General features: G+C 44.4%; 1 protein-coding gene across 6 annotated transcripts in view; it reads right to left on the bottom strand.

Annotated features, from left to right (window-relative positions):
* The window catches only part of cux1b (cut-like homeobox 1b), an 80336-nt gene that overhangs the window by 17075 nt on the left and 41787 nt on the right, over window positions 1-21474 (bottom strand). For 2 of the 6 annotated variants that reach the window (XM_058079246.1, XM_058079248.1), the window contains exons 5-16: window positions 20251-20388; window positions 16844-16967; window positions 15212-15288; window positions 15065-15131; window positions 7350-7398; window positions 6026-6130; window positions 4671-4859; window positions 4519-4577; window positions 4269-4311; window positions 4036-4132; window positions 2191-2985; window positions 1430-1513 (exon numbers count right to left, since the gene is read on the bottom strand). In XM_058079246.1, the coding sequence (XP_057935229.1) occupies window positions 1430-1513; window positions 2191-2985; window positions 4036-4132; window positions 4269-4311; window positions 4519-4577; window positions 4671-4859; window positions 6026-6130; window positions 7350-7398; window positions 15065-15131; window positions 15212-15288; window positions 16844-16967; window positions 20251-20388 (1827 nt within the window). The remainder of the gene's footprint in view (window positions 1-1429; window positions 1514-2190; window positions 2986-4035; window positions 4133-4268; window positions 4312-4518; window positions 4578-4670; window positions 4860-6025; window positions 6131-7349; window positions 7399-15064; window positions 15132-15211; window positions 15289-16843; window positions 16968-20250; window positions 20389-21474) is intronic. The other 4 variants (XM_058079247.1, XM_058079249.1, XM_058079252.1 and 1 more) reach the window with 4 other exon arrangements.

Here is a 21474-nt window from a genome sequence, read left to right as displayed (position 1 = left end):
CTTGGCCCACTCCTCCACACAGATCTTCTCTAGATCAGTCAGGTTTCTGGGCTGTCGCTGAGAAACACGGAGTTTGAGCTCCCTCCAAAGATTTTCGATTGGGTTCAGGTCTGGAGACTGGCTGGGCCATGCTAGAACCTTGATATGCTTCTTACGGAGCCACTCCTTGGTTTTCCTGGCTGTGTGCTTCGGGTCGTTGTCGTGTTGGAAGACCCAGCCACGACCCATCTTCAATGCTCTGACAGAGGGAAGGAGGTTGTTCCCCAAAATCTCACAATACACGGCCCCAGTCATCCTCTCTTTAATGCAGTGCACTCGTCCTGTCCCATGTGCAGAAAAACACCCCCAAAGCATGATGCTACCACCCCCATGCTTCACAGTAGGGATGGTGTTCTTCGGATTGTACTCTTCATTCTTCTTCCTCCAAACACGCTTATTGGAATTATGACCAAAAAGTTCTATTTTGGTCTCATCTGACCATAAAACTTTCTCCCTGACTCCTCTGTATCATCCAAATGGTCATATGCAAACTTAAGACGGGCCTTGACATGTGCTGGTTTAAGCAGGGGAACCTTTCGTGCCATGCATGATTTCACATCATGACGTCTTAGTGTATTACCTACAGTAACCTTGGAAACGGTGGTCCCAGCTCTTTTCAGGTCATTGACCAAGTCCTGTCGTGTAGTTCTGGGCTGATTCCTCACCTTTCTTAGAATCATTGAGACCCCACGAGGTGATATCTTGCATGGGGCTCCACTCCGATTGAGATTGACCGTCATGTTTAGCTTCTTCCATTTTCTAATGATAGCTCCAACAGTGGACCTTTTTTCACCAAGCTGCTTGGTAATTGCTCCGTAGCCCTTTCCAGCCTTGTGGAGGTGTACAATTTTGTCTCTGGTGTCTTTGGACAGCTCTTTGGTCTTCGCCATGTTACAAGTTAAAGTCTTACTGATTGTATGGGGTGGACAGGTGTCTTTATGCAGCTAACGACCTCAAACAGGTGCATCTGATTCAGGATGATACATGGAGTGCAGGTGGACTTCTAATGGGCAGACTAACAGGTCTTTCAGGGTCAGAATTCTAGATGATACACAGGTGTTCAAATACTTATTTGCAGCTGTATCACACAAATAAATTGTTAAAAAATCATGCATTGTGATTTCTGGATTTTTCTTTTTAGTTTATCTCTCTCACAGTGGACATGCACCTACGATGAAAATTTCAGACCCCTCCATGATTTCTAAGTGGGAGAAATAGCAAAATAGCAGGGTGTTCAAATACTTATTTTCTTCACTGTATATTGACTGGTCCGTCACAATTAGTCCACGCAACACACGCGCAAACACACACACTAGAGATAGAGTTCACCCTTACACAAACATGCCACACAGACAGAACGTGCCAGAATCTGCGTGTGAAGGGGACAGACCTGTGTGTGAAGCTGTATTGGAGTGGGTTCTCCGCTTCGGAACATCCTGAAACACTCGGCTAAGCTGGGGCTGGCCTGAGCCCTCTGTTAAAAACAATATACCACACACTATGTTACAGCACTTGTGTGTTTTTTTTTTTTGGTTTAACTGCTGCACTATGTTGTTCCCTATAATGTACTGCAAGTGTGGGTAATTTCATCCAGTGTTGGGGAAAAAAAAATACATTGATTTTCACTATGTGGGGATGGTCTACATCCAACAGCATTAGTGAACTACTCAAAATATTAGTATTGTGTGACAAAATGACAAAATGCCTGCTTACTAGCTGACTCTCTTGGTGCTAGACTTGGTGATATTTGTGTACCACTGAGACCACCTTCCATCTACAAATGTCCTGATGCGTTAACAAAAGCAGGCCCGGGCTAAATCGAATCTACCCGCAGTAAGCAGTACCTCTTGCTATCCTCCTAGTTCTCACCAATCAATGCTATTGATGTGTGAAAGGTTTCTGTATTGACCACAATAGCTAGGAGAGGCTCCTGGGATGAGTGTGTGTGTGTGTGTGTCTAGGAACTAATTCAGGACACACAGATGTGGCGCAGGATGGGAGTTAGAGAGGAGGAAGAAAAATATAAAGGCTAGCCCTTATTGACAAGCTGATCAATGGCTCTGTGCAGGGCTGTTCACACACGCACACAAACACACACACACGCACGCATGCTTGAAACACACATACGTCACAAGACGCACACACACTCACCTCTTTGCCGTCCCTGGATGCTGCGTAGAGCAAGGATGTTCTGCTCATCAGCCAGAAACTGCCTCATCTTGTGGAAGGGCTCCTTCCCCCGGATGGTGAGTTTGTTCCACGGCTTTGGTCTGGCCAGAATCTCGCTGACCGAACCCTGGGAGAGTCCCAGTACATAGTGGCCAAACACACGCTGACCGATGTTGTGCTTGATCAGCTGCTCTTTCACCTGCCGGGCAATCTCTGCTGTGTCCATGTCCTCCCCATCCAAAACGCTCCCTGTGGTGGCGTCAGAGTGGCTCGGGGACGGCGAGGGGGCGCTGCCAGCGGTGCTGCTCCCGTTAACGGGAGCCATGTCTGGGCTGGCTGGGGGCGGCTGAGGGCTACTGGCCGCGAGAGGGATGGCAGCAGACCCGGAGCCGGGGGTGGAGGGAGGGATGGAGCTAAGGGTCGGAGTGAAGGGGGTGAACAGTAGAGCCCCACTGGGGATTCCAGACGACTCTTGCAATGCTTTGGAGTAGAAGGTCTGGAGGAGCTGCCGCTGGATTAAGGAGTTCAATGCCATCTTACCGCCCACCAGCGGGAAGACTGGAGAGTAGAAGTCCTGTCCAATGCCCGTAGGAGTGAATGGGTGCGTTTCCCCGCTGCTGGTGGTGGTGGCAGTGTTGAGGGCATCCGTGTGAGTGCGAGACAGAGGAGGCTGCGAGGAGGAAGGGAGAGAAGGAGGGGGAGGAGGGGGCGAAGAAGAGGGGTCGCTGGTTTCCTCCTTGGGTGTCGACTCTTCTGTCCCTTTCCGCCCGGCTGACCCTACAAGAAAGGTCAAACACACCATGCATTATGGGGGGAGTCAACAAAAAAGGGGTTCCAGAAACAGAGAAGAAACATGAAATTAACTTAATCAAGTCTTTTTCAAATTAGTAAGTTTTTCCTTTTTTGCCAACCCCCCCCCAGACAAAATGCCCATGCATTTGTGATTTCAACCTTTCTTGTAAGTCACAGCCTGGAAGGAAAAAAAATCAGGACAAAAACAAACAATTCACACATATGATGTCCACATATGGGCGTCCTGGTCCATGCAGCAGCAGAGGGATCCTTAACACTTCATTGTCCAATCGATGATGCAATAACAAGTCTTCAGTTCATTAAATATATCCAGGATAAAACAATCTTTAAGGTTGAACAAGAATAGAAATAAATGTCACCAATGACGAAAGTGTACAGGTCTGACTCGGAATAAAGACCAAACTCTTCCAATAAACATGAATCAAAACAAATATATCAAAACATGTTGTTGTTCTCCCCAATCTTTTCACTACAAGAATCCATCTTGAGGATAGGCGCAGCAAGCGATATTATTCAAATGCAGAACCATTCAGACTTAACATGATTGAGCAAGACAGTAGGCTCCCCTTACTGTGAATGTTAATCAATTCAGAGCTACTCAGCTATTCAAGCCTAAAGCTATGACATTTCAAACCCATAAACACTGTTGCAGGGGTCCTGATGCAAGGGTGGGCGGGGTGGTTTAGGTGGTGGTGGTGGGGGGGTGCAGCATGTTGTCCTCATTTGTGGTGTTGTGCAACTTTATTAGTCTTAAAGTTGACCTGCTATTGTATTCGTTAGCCGCTCCCCTTTGTGTGCGCGGTGAATAAGCAATGACAATGCATTGTTTTTTTTTTGTTGAAAAATACAGCACTTGTGTACTCTCAGAGAAAAAGATGCAAGATGCATGTGTTTCCATACATGCATCTATACGCTACACCTGAACAGCCTTACCTGCAGCCCTCATGAGCCCCCCCAAGTAGCCTCCTCCAGGGATACTGTAAAGGTGGACCTTCCCTAAAGCCTCAAACTTACCACTGAGCTCTGTGTTGGCTATGCGCAGTGCAGCGCTCTCAGACTGAAGACTACGGTTCCTCTCCAGCAACAGCACCTCCAGAGGTTTGGATGAATCCTGATGACGACAGAGGCAGATTAAGAAAAATAATGACCTTCTCCGACCCGATTTAAAAGCTCATAATTATAATTTTATGTTATTAATTAATGTCCTAACTCGAGTCGTAATAAGGCCGCAACAGACAAACGTTTACCTGGACGGCGTCTGATGTTCCAAACTCCACTGACTTCAGAATACTGAGGACACAAAAGAACTTACTATAATAATTTGACACAGTATGTGGTCTGTTTGAGGTCGAAGTAGGTTAAGAGGAGCAGTAAAAACACAAGAGACAACCAAGCCGCAGACATGCATCATCTGGAATGAGGGCATGCTTTTGTTGGAAGTCACGACAACAATAAACACAACACACACACACATGCACACAATGTGTTTGCACCTACCCCAATTCCTTCTTCACCTCCTCATAGTCTGACTGCTTTTGAAGCTTCTCCTCCACTTCCTGTGAATAACACAAAGAAATTAAAGTGATGAAACTTAACACAGAACGCACAATATTATAACAAATGCGGAAATAAAGAGTCTCCTGTGCTACCTTGAGAACGGCCGTCTTGCTGCTAAGCTGCTGCTCCAGCTGGGTGATCTGGGTGCTGGTGGTCTCTCTGAGTTTGGTCAGGCTGGCCTGCAGTCTCTGGACGTCCTCCACCAGCTGTGCAGTCTCCCTTTCTTTGGCCCTGAGCTCCGCCTCTAGACTTGAGTGGGATGCCGCCTCCACTGCCTGTTCCTACGAGACAAATACAGCAGTTTAATATGACGGCAAACACAAACAAAGAAATATTTATACATATATGGAGCAGAAATTATCTCTGTGTTGGGACGTACAAGAACGTATGGGCACTACATAGTTTGTTACATAAACTACCGTAAATTCCGGACTATAAGCCGCTACTTTTTTCCCCAAACTTTCAACCCTGCGGCTTATTCAGCCAATTTATGTAATTTTTCTAACGGCCGCCAGGGGCTCTCGAGTAGAAAAGGTAAGATTAAGACCAGTGGAATATATGTGTCGAGGAAGACTGCAACTTCTTGTCTTGTGCATACATTAAATTAGCGTGAACATACCCTCCATCATGGAAAATGCAAAAAGAAAGGCATATGACGCAGCTTTCAAGCTAAAATAAAGAAGGAAACAGAGCTGCTACATGTAAACTTGGCATAAACGAATCGATGGTGAGACGCTGGAAACGGCAGACCTGTTTTACCAGACCTGTTATACTGTGTTGCTATTGTGTTGCTAGCGTGTTGTTACCATATTGCTACCATTTTACTAGCATGTTATTACCATGTTGCTACCATTTTACTGCCGCGTCACAGGCACCGTTTGTGAAGAAAGTTATATTATTATTATTGTTAAGTTATATTATTAAAACTTTGAAAACTCTCTTTGTACCGTCTTTCTTTGTAAATATGTTTACATGTTTTAATGTGGGCACATGCGGCTTACGTATATACAGGTGCGGCTTGTGTATGTACAAAATCGTTTTTCCTCTAAAAATGTAGTGAGTGAGGCTTATAATCAGGTGTGCTCTACAGTCAGGAAATTACGGTATGTTTGTAACATTTGTAACATAAAAATCACTTCTGCATCCTGATTGGCTGTAGACCACACTCAATCATCTTCATGCTGCCCATGTCTCATGTCCAAGAGTGAACTGTATAGTCCTGTTCTGCAAACACAGTTAACTAAAACTATTCTCAGCACCAATCATGATGTAGCAACTCCTGAGACAGTCCCCACGACCTTGAAAACCGATGACAACGGTGATCAATTAATGGCTGCTGTGATCAGATGATCACCTCTGAAGTAAAAGGGGGCGAGCTGATCTTTAGCACCATCAATACCGCTTTGTCAGCCACGCGGTAAATCAGTATGTTGGCGAAACACGTTACCGTGTCGGGGTCGGCCTTGGTCGGGCTGGCGGCTCGCTGGGATTGGTTACTCAAGGACAGCTGCTCCCGCAGTGACTCAGCGTCTCTTTGCGCCGCTTCAGCTCGCTGCAGAGAGAAGAAAAAACACTCAGAAGATGGGAAAAAAAAAAGTGGCAATTCTTATGTGTTTATGCAGCTCCAATCTGAATTCAGGTGTTATGTTCTCTTTTGTGTACATTTTCTCAAATATCTTAGTTTTCCTACTAGCCCAGAGGAAGACCCAAAAACTTGAACAACATGGGAGAGGTGCAAAAATTTCATGGTGCTGGCCTGCCACTAACTCAACATAAATAAGAATATGCTTCGGGGCAACCATTTCATGATGTTTTGAGGGTGGAATAAGTGGAGCTAATGTTAACAACAACATATTAACGCTTTTTTCCAGCGCAAAGAATATTTGAGCTGTGTATACGGCAGCACTTCTTGTCCTTCAAACCCAAAAAGAGGGCGTTTTTTTTTCCTTCAGTTCAATAAAATAAAATATTACATTGGTACAGAAAATTGAGATGACACCCGCTGCCTGTTTTTACAGCCAAAACTGCCACGCTCCAGTCGGGAGTCATCAGTAACACGGGTAAACAAGGCCGTCATTAGGAGTTACAGGCAGCAGATTCCATGGCGTTCCTAATTGCAACCACATTGGAAGCCGCTATTGACAGGGGAGGGAGCCGGATTGCCTAGTCGCAAAAGCAAAACGCTGTTTTCCATTTTCTCCTTATAAAAGCGTATAAAAAGTCTGTGGCTGAGCTGGCGGCCATGCTGTCATCCTCTGTAAACCTCAAATCAGAAGTGTGAATAGTGCATGCGAGAGTGCGCGCGTTTGTGTGTGTGTGTGTGTGTGTGCATGTGGCACTATCGTCAGAGTGCTAACCTTTAGGCTAATATTAACATTACATGCCTATGCTAACCCTTTAGCCACAAATCATACTCTTGGGCTAATAATGAAAGTTAACAACAATGACATTAACAGATACCACAGGAATATTTACAGCCCAGGAGCAGAGGGCGCGCTAAGGGGCCTGTTTCAGCTGGATGGGGTTAGTGGGTGTGTAATAAATTAAACAACAAACAAGGGCCTTCACAAATGCAGCGCAGTAAATATAGCTGGATATAAGACACATGTTCGCTGGTTCTGTGCAGATAATATGAGCATGAGAACAGCTGCATTTGTTGGTGAATCATGGAAATAAAACACAGCAGACAAAACAAAACGTTATTGCTGTTGCCATTGGATGCACTTGACCAACTAGGAAAAAAAAATAAATAACAAAAGTGATGAATTTACCTGATTGGCTCTTTCAAGGTCTGTCATCACCATCTCAATCTCATCAGCCCTGAGGAAGACATTTTGTGTTACTACAGTGTTAAATGAAACAACACCTACAGTAACACTAATCACACACACACACACACACACACAAAAAGAACACTGCGCACTCTCTAACGTGCGAGCAAACCCCCCATTTCCACAATGCTTGTGTCGTGTCCATTAAGCCAGCGTCTAAATTTCACTTTTGATCCATTGATTGTGAACCCTGTAACCTAACCAGCCTGTATCTGTGCGTGCATACATGTCGTTAAGTGTGTGTTTCTATGCGCACATGTAAACCCCACTAAAACCTAGGCTACACTAAAACAGAGGGATTATATTAATAGAGCTCTAAAGTCCTAATACAGAAGACTAATCTGCTACGAAGCTGTGTGATTGTGTCTGGCTAATGGTTTGGATGGGAGGCCACGCTTCACCTCTCCCTCGCAAGAGGTCAGACAGCAGGAGTGCATCGCGCCTCTTTATTCAACTTTAGTCAAAAAACAGTTTTGATATGCTTGTGTTGTGATTGACATGACTGAGATATGCAAAGCATGTCTAGCCATGTATACATGGACCCAAATATTCCAATTCCATTCGGGTTATTTGCTCAAACGGAAAGAATTAACCTTTGTATACACCTCATTCCGAAAGAAAAGGACTGCTGCCGAAAGTTTGTTTTTAATTCAAACAAAATTTCAAAACTGGACAAACGAAAAACTGGCAATACGGAGTTATTCCAACAAGTCAAAGAAAAACTCGAGGAAGTCGGTATCACGTGATGTTGGTGTTTACGCTTTACTGCGCATGCCCCATTGACTATTCTGGTTATAGCGGCGCATGTAGACAAGAGATTGGAATATTCCTTTCCATGTATACCATTGCTTTCGGAAAGATTCCATTCAGAAAGAGAAAAACTCCTCATGTAAACGTGACTACTGATGTGCAAGTCACATTCAGTATTTGACACCTGTCTAATTGAGACCATAACGGCTGCGTGTTGAAGTCAGTGTCACTAAATAGAAATATACTATACTATGATACAAGTTGGGTGGCATGGCGGTCGAGTGGTTAGCGCACAGACCTCACAGCTAGGAGACCAGGGTTCAATTCCACCCTCGGCCATCTCTGTGTGGAGTTTGCATGTTCTCCCCGTGCATACGTGGGTTTTCTCCCATATTCCAAAAACATGCTAGGTTAATTGGCCACTCCAAATTGTCCATAGGTATGAATGTGAGTGTGAATGGTTGTTTGTCTATATGTGCCCTGTGATTGGGTGGCCACCAGTCCAGGGTGCACCCCGCCTCTCGCCCGAAGACAGCTGACCCTCGCGACCCTCGTGAGGAAAACCGGTAGAAAATGAATGAATGAATGATACAAGTTGGGCACTGACTACTTTCACTTTTTTTTTTATTGGTATTGTCCCTGGTGTATGAATCAGCACGGAGCACGCGTTGCAACCCCGCCGATCACGCCCCACAGGTGTGATTTTCACCTTGTGTGTATTGCATAAGCAGTATTGAGTGCATCGATGAACTAGCGCACGAGAACTATTGTTTCATTATGTGGCAAACCCAAAGACCCACGCAGCTTTTGTATTTGTGTGTCACACTATGAGAACCAGTGTTATGTCCCATAGGCTTTTATACTACTGATTTGAATGTGTTTAACAAAACAGACACAGTTGATATTAGGTCAACAACGTGCCAAAGGCAATGTACTAAAAAAAAAAAAAAAAAAAAAAGTCAGATGAGGGTGGGAGAGCTTTTCACTCTTCATTTTTATTCTTTCCCCCGAGTTAAAAGGATCTGGTATGCATTTAGGCAACATAATAGGACACTACCTCACCGGCTTTTATCCTGTCTTAAGCTATAGTGTGCGAGAGAGCGGCGCGCACGCTCTCCCGCGCACAAATGTGAGGTCAGAGAGCCAAACAAGCCAGAAAAGCTTGTAATGGAGAGCGTTTATGGATATAGTAATGCAACCCAAATACACTGAGCGCTCCCCGCTCCAAATGTGATCATTTAATCAAAGTACAGATGCACAAAGTCTTCTTAAATAACCTTTGGATTTGGCTGTATTTGGGAATTATAAAGGCAAAGCTAGAGGCTGAGGGCCAAAGGAGATCACAGGGAAGGGATTTTCAGTGTATCCCGACACAGTCGGTCGGTCGGTCGGTCGGCCGCTGGGAAGGCTAGCGGCTCTGCACCCAGTGGACACAAAAAACAGCCGAGTTTGGAAGGGGTCTTGTTTTGAGTATAAAGAATGTATTACTGCCACAGGGAGGAGCTATAGAGTGGCTGTCCATTCAAAGTGCACGCACCGAAAACATGCAAGCGCCCTCGGAAGACTTTTTGCGGCGTATAAGCCATTGGATGCACCCTGTGACATCAGTGAGCACTGGAGGACTTCTGAAACACGCCCAGAGCCTTTAAGCTGTTACTGTACTTCCTCCATTTCAGACAGGCCTTTTCATCTCTTATCATGCGCTCTCTCTCGCTCTATTCCACACTATGTCTGACGCTCTCCTTTCTCCTCAACTCATCTACTTTCCTGCTCTCTTCAACACTACACCCCCCCACCCCAAGCGTGTCTTCGGTGCCAGCAGGATATTCCCCGATTTAGATTTTCATTTCCCTCCTCTATCACACTCTGATCCCTTCTTCCTTGCAGTAGCCTCCAGACCCCGGCTTGCTTTTTTATTTTGCCCTCCAGCTTACATCCCTCCGTTGCCTTTTCTTTCCCTCGCCTTCTCCACATTGCATTTCCACAGTGTGGTACCTTGGGAATTTCAAGGAGGCTTAAAAAGAAGCTGGTTGTGAGCGTCACGTCTCCATACGCAAACAGGAAACATGTATGAATGTACCCCAATCTTCAACAATAATAAAAATACTTACTTAAAATACTCCCCAAATGTACCCCCGAGTCTTTACACACAGATAACGGACTACACATTAGCGCACATGCACAAACACAAACACACAGCATCCTGCAGGGCCGTGGATCAATATATCATTAATCTTTAATAGTAACTAAACGGGTAAAGCGCGGCCAGGCAGACTCTTGCAGAGCTAACAGAGAGAGAGAGAAGGGGGTGGGAGGGTGGGGGGCAACTCTACATCTGCAGGCCTACGTCCCGCTGGAACTCACACACTCCCAAGCACCGCAACATCGACTAAAATTCTCTCTCAAGTGTGTGCGTATTTTAAAAGGCAGATTACCCAAATGCAGCAAGAGGATGGGAGATTTGTCACGCAATGGCCTCCTTAGCGAAAAGTTCAGAGCAAGTGTGTGTGTGTGTGTGTGTGTGTGTGCGCGCAGATGTCGGCGCTTGTGTGAAAACCGTGCACGTATGCATTCTGTTTTTTTTTTTTTTTTTTTGCGGTGCCAAAAATGTGAAGCAGTCAAAGGGTTAAAAGTTGTGTTCAGCCAAACACTGGCGATTTGCTCAGCCAAGCAGTAAACGGGGGGAAGGACTCCAAGGACTGGGAGGGTGCAGGGTTAGAGAGGGTTTGTGTGTGCTTTAAAGCGTTGCATTAAAATTTCAGATCACAGCACGCCACATAGTCAAGGACCCTGACTGCCTCGGGCTCACGAGTGAACGAGCGCGCGTGCGAGCGAGTGTGTGTGTGTTTGGATGTGTACATGAGCATGCGTAAGGATGTGGGCAGGCATGTGTTTATTAGCCTATGCCAGCAAATGGGACCTACTATAGATGCCTTTTCAAAATGTTGATAAGTTGATAATCTGCTGTGCTTGTGCAGATGGCGTGGATTCAAAGTACACCATTTTCTAGCTTCTCTTAGAAAGTGCAAACACTATTGATTAGGGTTTCATTCTTAACTGAACAATTTTAGCATTTGAGAAAATAATGAGTGTTTTTTAGGGCGGTGGTTAGCGCGCAGAACTCACAGCTAGGAGACCAGGGTTCAATTCCACCCTCGGCCATCTCTGTGTGGAGTTTGCATGTTCTCCCCGTGCATGCGTGGGTTTTCTCCGGGTACTCCGGTTTCCTCCCACATTCCAAAAACATGCTAGGTTAATTGGCCACTCCAAATTGTCCATAGGTATGAATGTGAGTGTGAATGGTTGTTTGTCTATATGTGCCCTGTGATTGGCTGGCGACCAGTCCAGGGTGTACCCCGCCTCTCTCGCCCGAAGACAGCTGGGATAGGCTCCAGCACCCCCGCAACCCTTGTGAGGAAAAAGCGGTGGAAAATGAATGAATGAATGAGTGTTTTTTAAACAGTCAGGACGGGTTTCTCACCCAAGGGAACAAGAGAGTGCGAATGTCATAAAGTGGCACTTCACAGTGTGGAGTGCTGACAAGGAAAAGCTTCTGTACCCATCTCTGCTGGCGCTCAAAAGGATCAATAAGATGGATGGTCACTCAAGTATTGACGACGCCTGATCTCACCGTGCCTCATCAGTCATGACCTCCATGAATCACAAACTGTTTCTTTTTTTTTTACAAATGGAATCCGGACATGTGTAGTAGAAAGTAGGAGATGTTGGAACCAAATGAGGAACGAGTGGGAAGGATATATCAAGTTGATGTAGAAATGTGTATTTCGGTTCTGTATATCTTTATAGCATATATATATACATATATATAATATATACATATTTTGCAATCAAGCAAAAATGTCACAATCATGGCAAAATGTTGGGAGAAAGAGTACCATAAGCGACCCGGCATGCCTTGCGGCTCTAAAAGACGGGTGTCACGGTATTGTGTGTACATATTCATTTGTATTTGTATGTATTATTTGTAAAGGTAAACAGCGGTTTTGGCGGCACGGCGTTCGAGTGGTTAGCGTGCAGACCTCACAGCTAGGAGACCAGGGTTCAAATCCACCCTCGGCTATCTCTGTGTGGAGTTTGCATGTTCTCCCCGTGCATGCGTGGGTTTTCTCTGGGTACTCCGGTTTCCTCGCACATTCCAAAAACATGCTAGGTTAATTGGCGACTCCAAATTGTCCATAGGTATGAATGTGAGTGTGAATGGTTGTTTGTCTATATGTGCCCCGTGATTGGCTGGCGACCAGCTGGGATAGGCTCCAGCACCCCCGCGACCCTCGTGAGGAAAAAGCGGTAGAAAATGAATGAATCTTTATAGCGCTGTACACAATCAGTCTAATGTTTAAAGGTTCTTGACCTGGGTTTAAAAACAAGGTTGAGGGTACCACTGACTCCACATAGCCTCCATGAGAGGCCATTTGTGGCGTTCCCGATGTGACAGGACACTCGGAGGGTTTAGAACTAGAAAAAAAATGGAGGTGAAGGTACAACTGGTGTCAGAAGTGGGATGTTTTGGATTGACGCTCTTGCTAGACTACGGAGACGACGTAGACCTGCCTCCGGAAGGAGAAGGGAAGTGTGACAGAGAGCGCCTGTTAAGTCAGCAAAATGGCGACATTTACAAAGATGTTATATAATACGGTTGGTGTAAGGATCCAGGTTTCCTTGCCACCATACAACTGTAGCTTGATGAGTACATTTTCAAGTATAAAAAGGGATACTCAATGGTGCGTATTAGTTCCTAAAAATCACAAATTGGTATATTTGCAACTCCAACTGTTTGTACAACAGAAGAAGAACCGTGTGTGCATAGATAGGCACTGAAATGAAGGCATGCATGTGTGTATTCTACTGGTAACCTCAACTTGCCCCCTTTAAATAATGCTAAATGTTATTTTGGAAATCGACTAAAAAGCAGGATTGAGGACATGAGATGATCAAATTAAAACCCACACACATTCAATAAATCCACTTTCTGATCACCATGCCAAATTCTAACTGATGTGGACATTTGCGTACACATCTGTGATCATAGTCATCCCTTTCCCCCCCAGCGTCTAGATCGTGTTTCTGCAGGTTTGGCATAACGCTTCATGTTGGGTAGCGCTTTGAAATGAATGCACTATAAGGAAGTACTGTGCTTGCTGTGGCTGCAGAACACATCACAGTGCTTGTTGGTATTTACAGTGTGTGTGTGTGTGTGTGTGTGTGGGATGGGGGGGGCGGGGGGGGTAATGCTGGGATTTGGAGGCTGCTGAGCTTTGTGGGAGATGATCCAGCTGTTCGGACAGCAGAGGGAGTTTCCAAGCAAAGAGGTGCACTAAACAGGATGATTATGTCAGGGATCGACTATGGAGGTGGGGAAAGGAAGGAGTCGTCCCAGGCCCTGTCCACACGGGAACGTCAGTGGGATTTTTTGGTTTTGGTTGTATGTACACTGTACTAGATTAGTAAGGAGGTAAACATAACTGGGTAAAAACGTGTGGCGCTGTGAACATACACACTGACAGAACCACGTGACGCACCAGACGAGTGGAATTAAATTGCGTCATTTTGGGAGTATAAGACAAGAAGATTGCGGGGGAGAGCGTTGACTGTGGCAAGTCATGACACTCGGAATATTCAGATATTATGCAGGCTTGTCAAAGCTCACTTCTGGTCATGTGACAGCGACGTAATAGTAATGGTTTAATTTAATTTGAACATGCATCAAATTACAATTGAGTGCATCCCATAATCAGTTCACAGTTCCACATGTCCAAAAGGAGTAGGAAGAAGCAAAGCTTATTAAATCCTACCCCTCCATCTGGTACTTTTACAATCAGTAACTGTTACATTTGTTCACTTCCTGCTTTCCTAATATAGTTTTTTTTGTCAAGTACCGAAGTACGAGGTGATATGACCATCCAATGACATAATGGGTACCATAGTAAGTGTCAATATAGTGATATATATAGCACATCATGACTGGTTCAAGACTCTTCATCCTTGTATTTAGCAAACATCAACTGCTTGTATTGTTTCTTGAATTGGCTCATCGTTGTGCATTGTTTGAGTTCCTTACTCAATCCATTCCATAGTTTGATTCCACATACTGAAATGCTATGGCTTTTTAACGTAGTCCTAGCATATAAGTGTTTCAAATGTAGTTCTTCCCTGAGATCATATTTCTCCTCTCTTGTAGAGAAGTATTGGATGACATTTTTAGCTAATTGGTTATTTTTAGCCTTATGCGTTATTTTAGCTGTTTGAAGATTAACTATATCAGCAAGTTTAAGTATTTGTGATTTTAGAAATAAGGAGTTAGTATGTTCTCTGTAGGCGGCATTATCAATTATCCTTACTGACCTTTTTTGCAGTACATTTAGCAAGTGAAGATTGCTTTTATAGTTATTACCCCATATTTCCACACAATAAGTAAGATATGGTAGAACCAGAGAGCATTAAAGAGTGTGGCGTGATTTCTGATTGAGAACAAATTTTGCTTTGTTGAATACTGAAATATTTCTGGCCACCTTATGTTGTATGTTTGTAATATGAGGTTTCCAGCTCATAGTTATTGGTTATTTTTTAGCCTTATGCTTTATTTTAGCTGTTTGAAGATTAACTATATCAGCAAGTTTAAGTAATTGTAATTTTAGAAATAACGACGTCATCGTTTAAAAAAAAATGAGCAGCCTGCTAGTCTATACGGAAACGATGAGCCTGCGTTTTGAGATTTTCCCACTTTGGAAGCTGCTTTCGAAAAATACCATTCCAGAGCACCCAAGACGCTGTTTCTGTGTCTGATGAGAGGCTGGAATGATGAAATATTTGGGGGTTTTGACCTGAAAATGTTTGTGTTGTACAAAAACAACCCACACACACACACAAATGAGTGACACACGTACTTTGCTGAGGATTCCTCATCATATTTTGTCTTCAAATCAAAGAGCTCGGCCTGAGTTGTTTCAAGTGCTGAAAAACACCAAAGTAATGACTTTTTAATATGTGAATTAATGTGAATACATTTTTTCTATCATGTTTAGTTGGATTACCTGTCTGGAGGGACTGGGCCTTGTGCTCGGCCTCTTCCAACCGTGACGACATGGAATCTTGGCTCTCTTGGAGTTTCCTAAGCAAGGGAGTCAAAGTCATGTTACAGAGAGCACCAAGCCACAGATCCACTGCGTCAGTAAGTCCTGGGCTCACACTTTAGTGACAACTGCAGCTATTCTCTATTTTCCCACCATCTCTGAAGTGTTCCCCCCACCACCGACACCACCACCACAAAAAAAAAATCCCTCCAACACAACCCACTCCTCATTAAGCAGCCCTATTAGGCAGGAATGTCTAGCCACTGGGGCACTCAGCACCAAGGGTGGGGAGCGTCGAGGAAGCGTGGAGAGGCATGGGGCTACAAAAAACCACAAGGATAAAATAGATTCATTCTTAGCGTATAAAAAGTTAGGATCTGCAGAGAAATTGCCACGGCGTGTAAAAACATCAATAATCTAGCACAAAGAGCGTCTTTATGACACTCTTTGATGCCCAACCCCTCCCTTCTCCGCCAAGCCGTCTCTCCCCTGTCATCTCCATTTTTTTTTTTTTTTTTCTGCCCTCAATTTCATCCTTTCATCTCATTCCATCGCTACTTGAAGAAGCCACGTATCAAAAAGGTGCCATCCATTTACGGGCCTCCTCTCAGACACAGGAAGTCAACCCTCTGCAGACAGGAAGGGGACCATAAAACACTGACGTACAGGAAATACAAAAGGGGCTACTCATCTTCGTGTATATGTCTGAATTGGGTAATGAGCTCTTATAATAAACAAGAGGATTGATGCCAAAATAAACACGCAAGACAATGTATTTGTTCTGTTAATAGACCACCTGATTATTTCAGCTAAAAAGTGTTAAAATTAAGACGTGAAACTTTAGTGCTTGTGAGTCAGCCATTTGCATGACTGTGCATAATGGGCTGAGAACTGGATTGCTGTAATTGGATACTGTAATTTTGGGCGGTGCACTAACGGCAGGGCGAGAAAAAAAAAAAGCATCTGTAAGAGCACAAGTGTGCTTTTCGTTGGATGTTTTTCCATCCCTTTAAAACTGAAAAAAAAGAGCAGAGGTCAGAAGAACCACGTTTAAAAACATGCCTTTGAAAAATGAAACTGAATGATAACATTGTATCTTGATAAAATATCTGGCAGTAATGTGTCGATCATTCATTGCCAGCGCGAAATATTGCAAAAAAAAAATCTTTGAGGAAGTAGCCCATTACAATTAATTACACACGCTAAACTTAACCATATCAAATAAAGTTATTTCAAGGGTTTCCATTCCATTCCAAAATAGAAGCATTAATTCCCGACAGGATGGCTGAAATACTTGGCAAATGAAAAGAGAAAATAGTAGTCTGAGGTGCTGATTGCAATCAAGGTAAGTGGCACAGCCAGTGGGAAAAATAAGCTATAGTTTTTACTTTCTAATCCTGCATTGATCTAAAGCCACAAGGCGACAGGGGAGGCGATCCAAATGTGTTGATTAAACTTGTGAAGAAGACTGGGATTAAAAAGAAAAAGGTGTTACACATTATTCAATAACATTAAAAATATATACATGTTCAATGCAGGATTAGACATAACGGTTTGGGGCAAACGCACACACACACGCACACACACACACACCTCTCCTTCTCTGCATAGTCGTTGTGAAGCTGGAGCTGCGTTTCTTGTGCCAGGTTCTCTGCTTGATTCTTCAGCGACTGTTCGTACTCGCGGATCTTCTCTTTCAAGGCCTTGATGGTCACCTCTGGAGGAGGTTGAAGAACAGATGAATATGCAAGAGAGAATGAAGTCAGCTAAAGACAATACACACACACTAGAAATGCATGGCTGCAGATGATTACACTGTATCCCACCGGGCATCAATTGTTCATGATACAGTACAGGGTAAACATATGTAGCATAATAGCTCTATGACTAAATAGATTTGCTTTTCTTCTTACATTAACAATAACAAATAACTCACGGCCATTATTATCTAAATAGGCGACATCACAGGTAAGTATCAAGATAATTGTGTCATGTTTACAGTCAAACACACGGGTGGCGGAGTCACTGTCTCAGGCTGCACGAATGCCGCGATTCATTAAGTGAAACATGAAATCCAACATGTACCGTGTCTCCCATATATTCATTTTATCACAGCGGGGTGCCACAATTAGATTTGGTGCGATTTGTTAGCCCTCACTCGTAAACACATTATAATGAGTCTGTCTGTGAATGTTGTTCTAACTCTGTACAGTAGATGGCACTGCAACTCTGCTTCTGAAGACACCTCGAAAGCACCGTACGAGTGCTTCGCATGTCGGCTACACAGTCAGGAAATCGGGAAGACCTGTGTTCGATTGTCCGTCTGGGAGTTTGCATGTTCTTCGGTTTCCTCCCACATTCCAAAAACATGCTAGGTTAATTGGCGACTTCCAAATTGTCCATAGGTATGAATGTGAGTGTGAATGGTTGTTTGTCTACGAATTGTCTGCAATGTTTCAATTGACTCTGGATTTACATTTACGAGAGTGATTTACTTAGTCGAAACAAAAACAACCTCCTGACATATTTTGCAATCAGGCAAAAATGTCACAATCACGGCAAAATAGTGGGAGAAAGAGTACCATAAGCGACCCAGCATGCCTTGCGGCTCTAATAGACGGGTGGCATGGTATTGTGTGTAGATATTCATTTGTATTTGTAAGGTAGACAGCGTTTTTGGCGGCACGGCGGTCGAGTGGTTAGCGTGCAGACCTCACAGCTAGGAGACCAGGGTTCAATTCCACCCTCGGCCATCTCTGTGTGGAGTTTGCATGTTCTCCCCCGTGCATGCGTGGGTTTTCTCCGGGTACTCCAGTTTCCTCCCACATTCCAAAAACATGCTAGGTTAATTGCCGACTCCAAATTGTCCATAGGTATGAATGTGAGTGCGAATGGTTGTTTGTCTATATGTGCCCTGTGATTGGCTGGCGACCAGTTCAGGGTGTAACCCGCCTCTCGAAGTCAAAGTCAGAGGATAAGCAGCATAGACCATGAATGGATGGACACATCCCCCCCCCGTAAATAAATGTACTCTGAGGTGGTTTGTGACATAACTGGTGACAAAAAATAACCCAACAAGAAGCGACAGAAGAAAGTTTCTATTTGTAAACATTTTTGTTTAGCGTTTCATGTTGTCTGTTCCCTTTTTTTTATCTCCCAAAGCATCCATACAAATGACAAGCTCATGCGTCATGGCCAATTATGCAAATTAGACAATGACGTAGAAGCAGTCAGGCTGCAACTACTGCTGCTTTCTAATGGTTTTTGAATCCACTTTCATTTCTCACACGCTTCCCACCCAGCAGAGACGAGGATGACCCAGCATGCTCTTGCCTTTACATCCAGAGCTGGCGGGGAGGAATACGCCATGTTCTCGCAGAGCGGCTACGCTGTATTCATTAGACCGGCATTAGTGCTGAAATCCCCACAACCCGCTGACGTCTGAGCTGTGTCCGGACGGGGTGGCCGGAAATAAATCTAACACATAACTGGAGTAATAAATAGGCTCCATGTGTGGATTTCTCAGAGAAAGATATAAACACCCAAGACAGTGATAAAGAGCACGGCTGCTTGCAGCCTTTGACTGAGGGCTCTTAGCACTTTGTGCATGTGTGTGTGCGCGCGTGTGATTTAAACTCCGGTCTCACTACTCTGACACATAATCAATAGAGGAGAGTCCCCTCAGAGCCCTCTTAGCCCTTAACTGCTTAACTGAACTTTAAACATTTAGGTTGCAAGGATCAATGACCCCGACATTTGTATGTGTGTGTGTGCGTGCAGGTCGTTCTGCGTGTGTGTGTTTAACAGGAGTGGGAGTTCCACAGTGCGTTTTGGGGTTTAAATATCCCCCCCATCTATTGAAGCGGGAAGGAGGGATAAAGGAGGGGACAGAAAAATCAATGGCAGAATGGAACCCTGCCGCTATCGAGCTGTTGCAATTAACCCTCACTGAGAAAAGGGAGATTCCACAACATTCCCGACTCCCTCCTTCCTTCCCTCACTCACTCCCTCCCTCCCTCCCTCCCCCTTCGACTGAAATTAAAACACTTTCACAACTCCTTCTCACTCATCTGCGCCTTTGTCACTTTTTCCATCTTTCTTTACCCCGAGGTAGACAGTCTTTTTTGTTTTTTTATTCGTTAAATGCGCCGCACGGTCTAGTGGTTAGCGCGCAGACCTCACAGCTAGGAGACCAGGGTTTAATTCCACCCTCAGCCATCTCTGCGTGGAGTTTGCGTGTTCTCCCCGTGCATGCGTGGGTTTTCTCCGGGTACTCCGGTTTCCTCCCACATTCCAAAAACATGCTAGGTTAATTGGCGACTCCAAATTGTCCATAGGTATGAATCTGAGTGTGAATGGTTGTTTGTCTATATGTGCCCTGTGATTGGCTGGCGACCAGTCCAGGGTGTACCCTGCCTCTCGCCCGAAGACAGCTGGGATAGGCTCCAGCACCCCCGCGACCCTCGTGAGGAAAAAGCGGTAGAAAATGAATGAATGAATAGCGTTTTTTTACAGTAGAAGACGGTAGAGCACTCCTGTCATATAGAGGATAAACATTTTGCTTCCGTTTTATTTTTTTTCTGACTATATTAGCCAGTTACTGAGATAAAAATGTGCTAGGGGGAGAACGGCTGCAAAAGGAACACTCAATTCCATTCACATTTTTACACCGCATATACTGGTAGGGTCATCTATTTTTGATTATCATTGCAACCGTTTCCGAATCTCACTCCAGATTTATAAAGCCTTAATTCAAAGTGGCACGCTGCTCTCCAAATGCTACTGATGTCAGGTTAGATGATTTATTACAAAATAGGACTCCCTGATGATACACATTTGCTTTTCATCATTTTCATATGTTCTTTGTCTCTTCTTTCTAACGCTATATGCTTTCTAATGAACCAAAAACCAATTATTACTTTATTTTCACATTGTATTGAAATCGCTTATTCAGAGCAGGGGGCGTGTCCCCAAAACACCCGCATTCATTTGTCTCTGACCTTGGTTTTTGACCTCTGCAAACTCTTTATTGTAGTCCTCCAGTGTCTCTCGGAGTTTGGTGTTCTCCGTCTCAATGTCGTGCATCCTTTGAAGCTTCAGCTGTAGCTGCTGAGCCAGCTCCAGCACAGGTACGGGATCTGCCGGGCAAGAATACGCACAACGTTTGACACCAGTTCACAAAACCAGATTAGGCATTAAGCATGGAATAACCGCATTCGGGGAAAAGCCGAAGAGACCAAATGCTTGCCCCGCTGAGGTTGTCCTTGAGAAAGGTGATGAATCTCTAACAGCTCCGGGAACATTATTTTGGCGCTGACCGTGACCTCTGATCCCCCTCCGGAGAACGACCAATGCCGTCAAGGACAAAATAATATCACAAGTACCAGCGATATCACGGTGTGATGAGCTAACAAGTCACTTTTGCAGTTACTGTCTACGAATTGACCGTGTCTGCAATGTTTCAATTGACACTGGATTTACATTTACTACAGTGATTTACTTAATCGAAACAAAAACAACCTCTTAACATAATTTGCAATCAAGCAAAAATGTCACAATCACAGCAGAATGGTGGGAGAAATAGTACCATAAGCGACCCAGCATGCCTTGCGGCTCTAATAGACGGGTGGCATGGTATTGTGTGTAGATATTCATTTGTATTTGTATGTATTATTTGTAAGGTAAACAGTGTTTTTGGCAGCACGGCGGTCGAGTGGTTAGCGCGCAGACCTCACAGCTAGGAGACCAGGGTTCAATTCCACCCTCGGCCATCTCTGTGTGGAGTTTGCATGTTTTCTCCGGGTACTCCGGTTTCCTCCCACATTCCAAAAACATGCTAGGTTAATTGGCGACTCCAAATTGTCCATAGGTATGAATGTGAGTGTGAATGGTTGTTTGTCTATATGTGCCCTGTGATTGGCTGGCGACCAGTCCAGGGTGTACCCTGCCTCTCGCCCGAAGACAGCTGGGATAGGCTCCAGCACCCCCGCGACCCTCGTGAGGAAAAAGCGGTAGAAAATGAATGAATGAATAGCGTTTTTTTACAGTAGAAGACGGTAGAGCACTCCTGTCATATAGAGGATAAACATTTTGCTTCCGTTTTATTTTTTTTCTGACTATATTAGCCAGTTACTGAGATAAAAATGTGCAACTGCGACTGTTGACGTGCTCGTGTAGCCATAAGTGGCTAATTGATACCTACTAGCAACACAAACAATGACGTA

Source organism: Doryrhamphus excisus, chromosome 8 (assembly GCF_030265055.1).
Source record: "Doryrhamphus excisus isolate RoL2022-K1 chromosome 8, RoL_Dexc_1.0, whole genome shotgun sequence".
Classification (NCBI taxonomy): domain Eukaryota; kingdom Metazoa; phylum Chordata; class Actinopteri; order Syngnathiformes; family Syngnathidae; genus Doryrhamphus; species Doryrhamphus excisus.
This window is presented reverse-complemented; position numbering and strand designations above follow the sequence as displayed.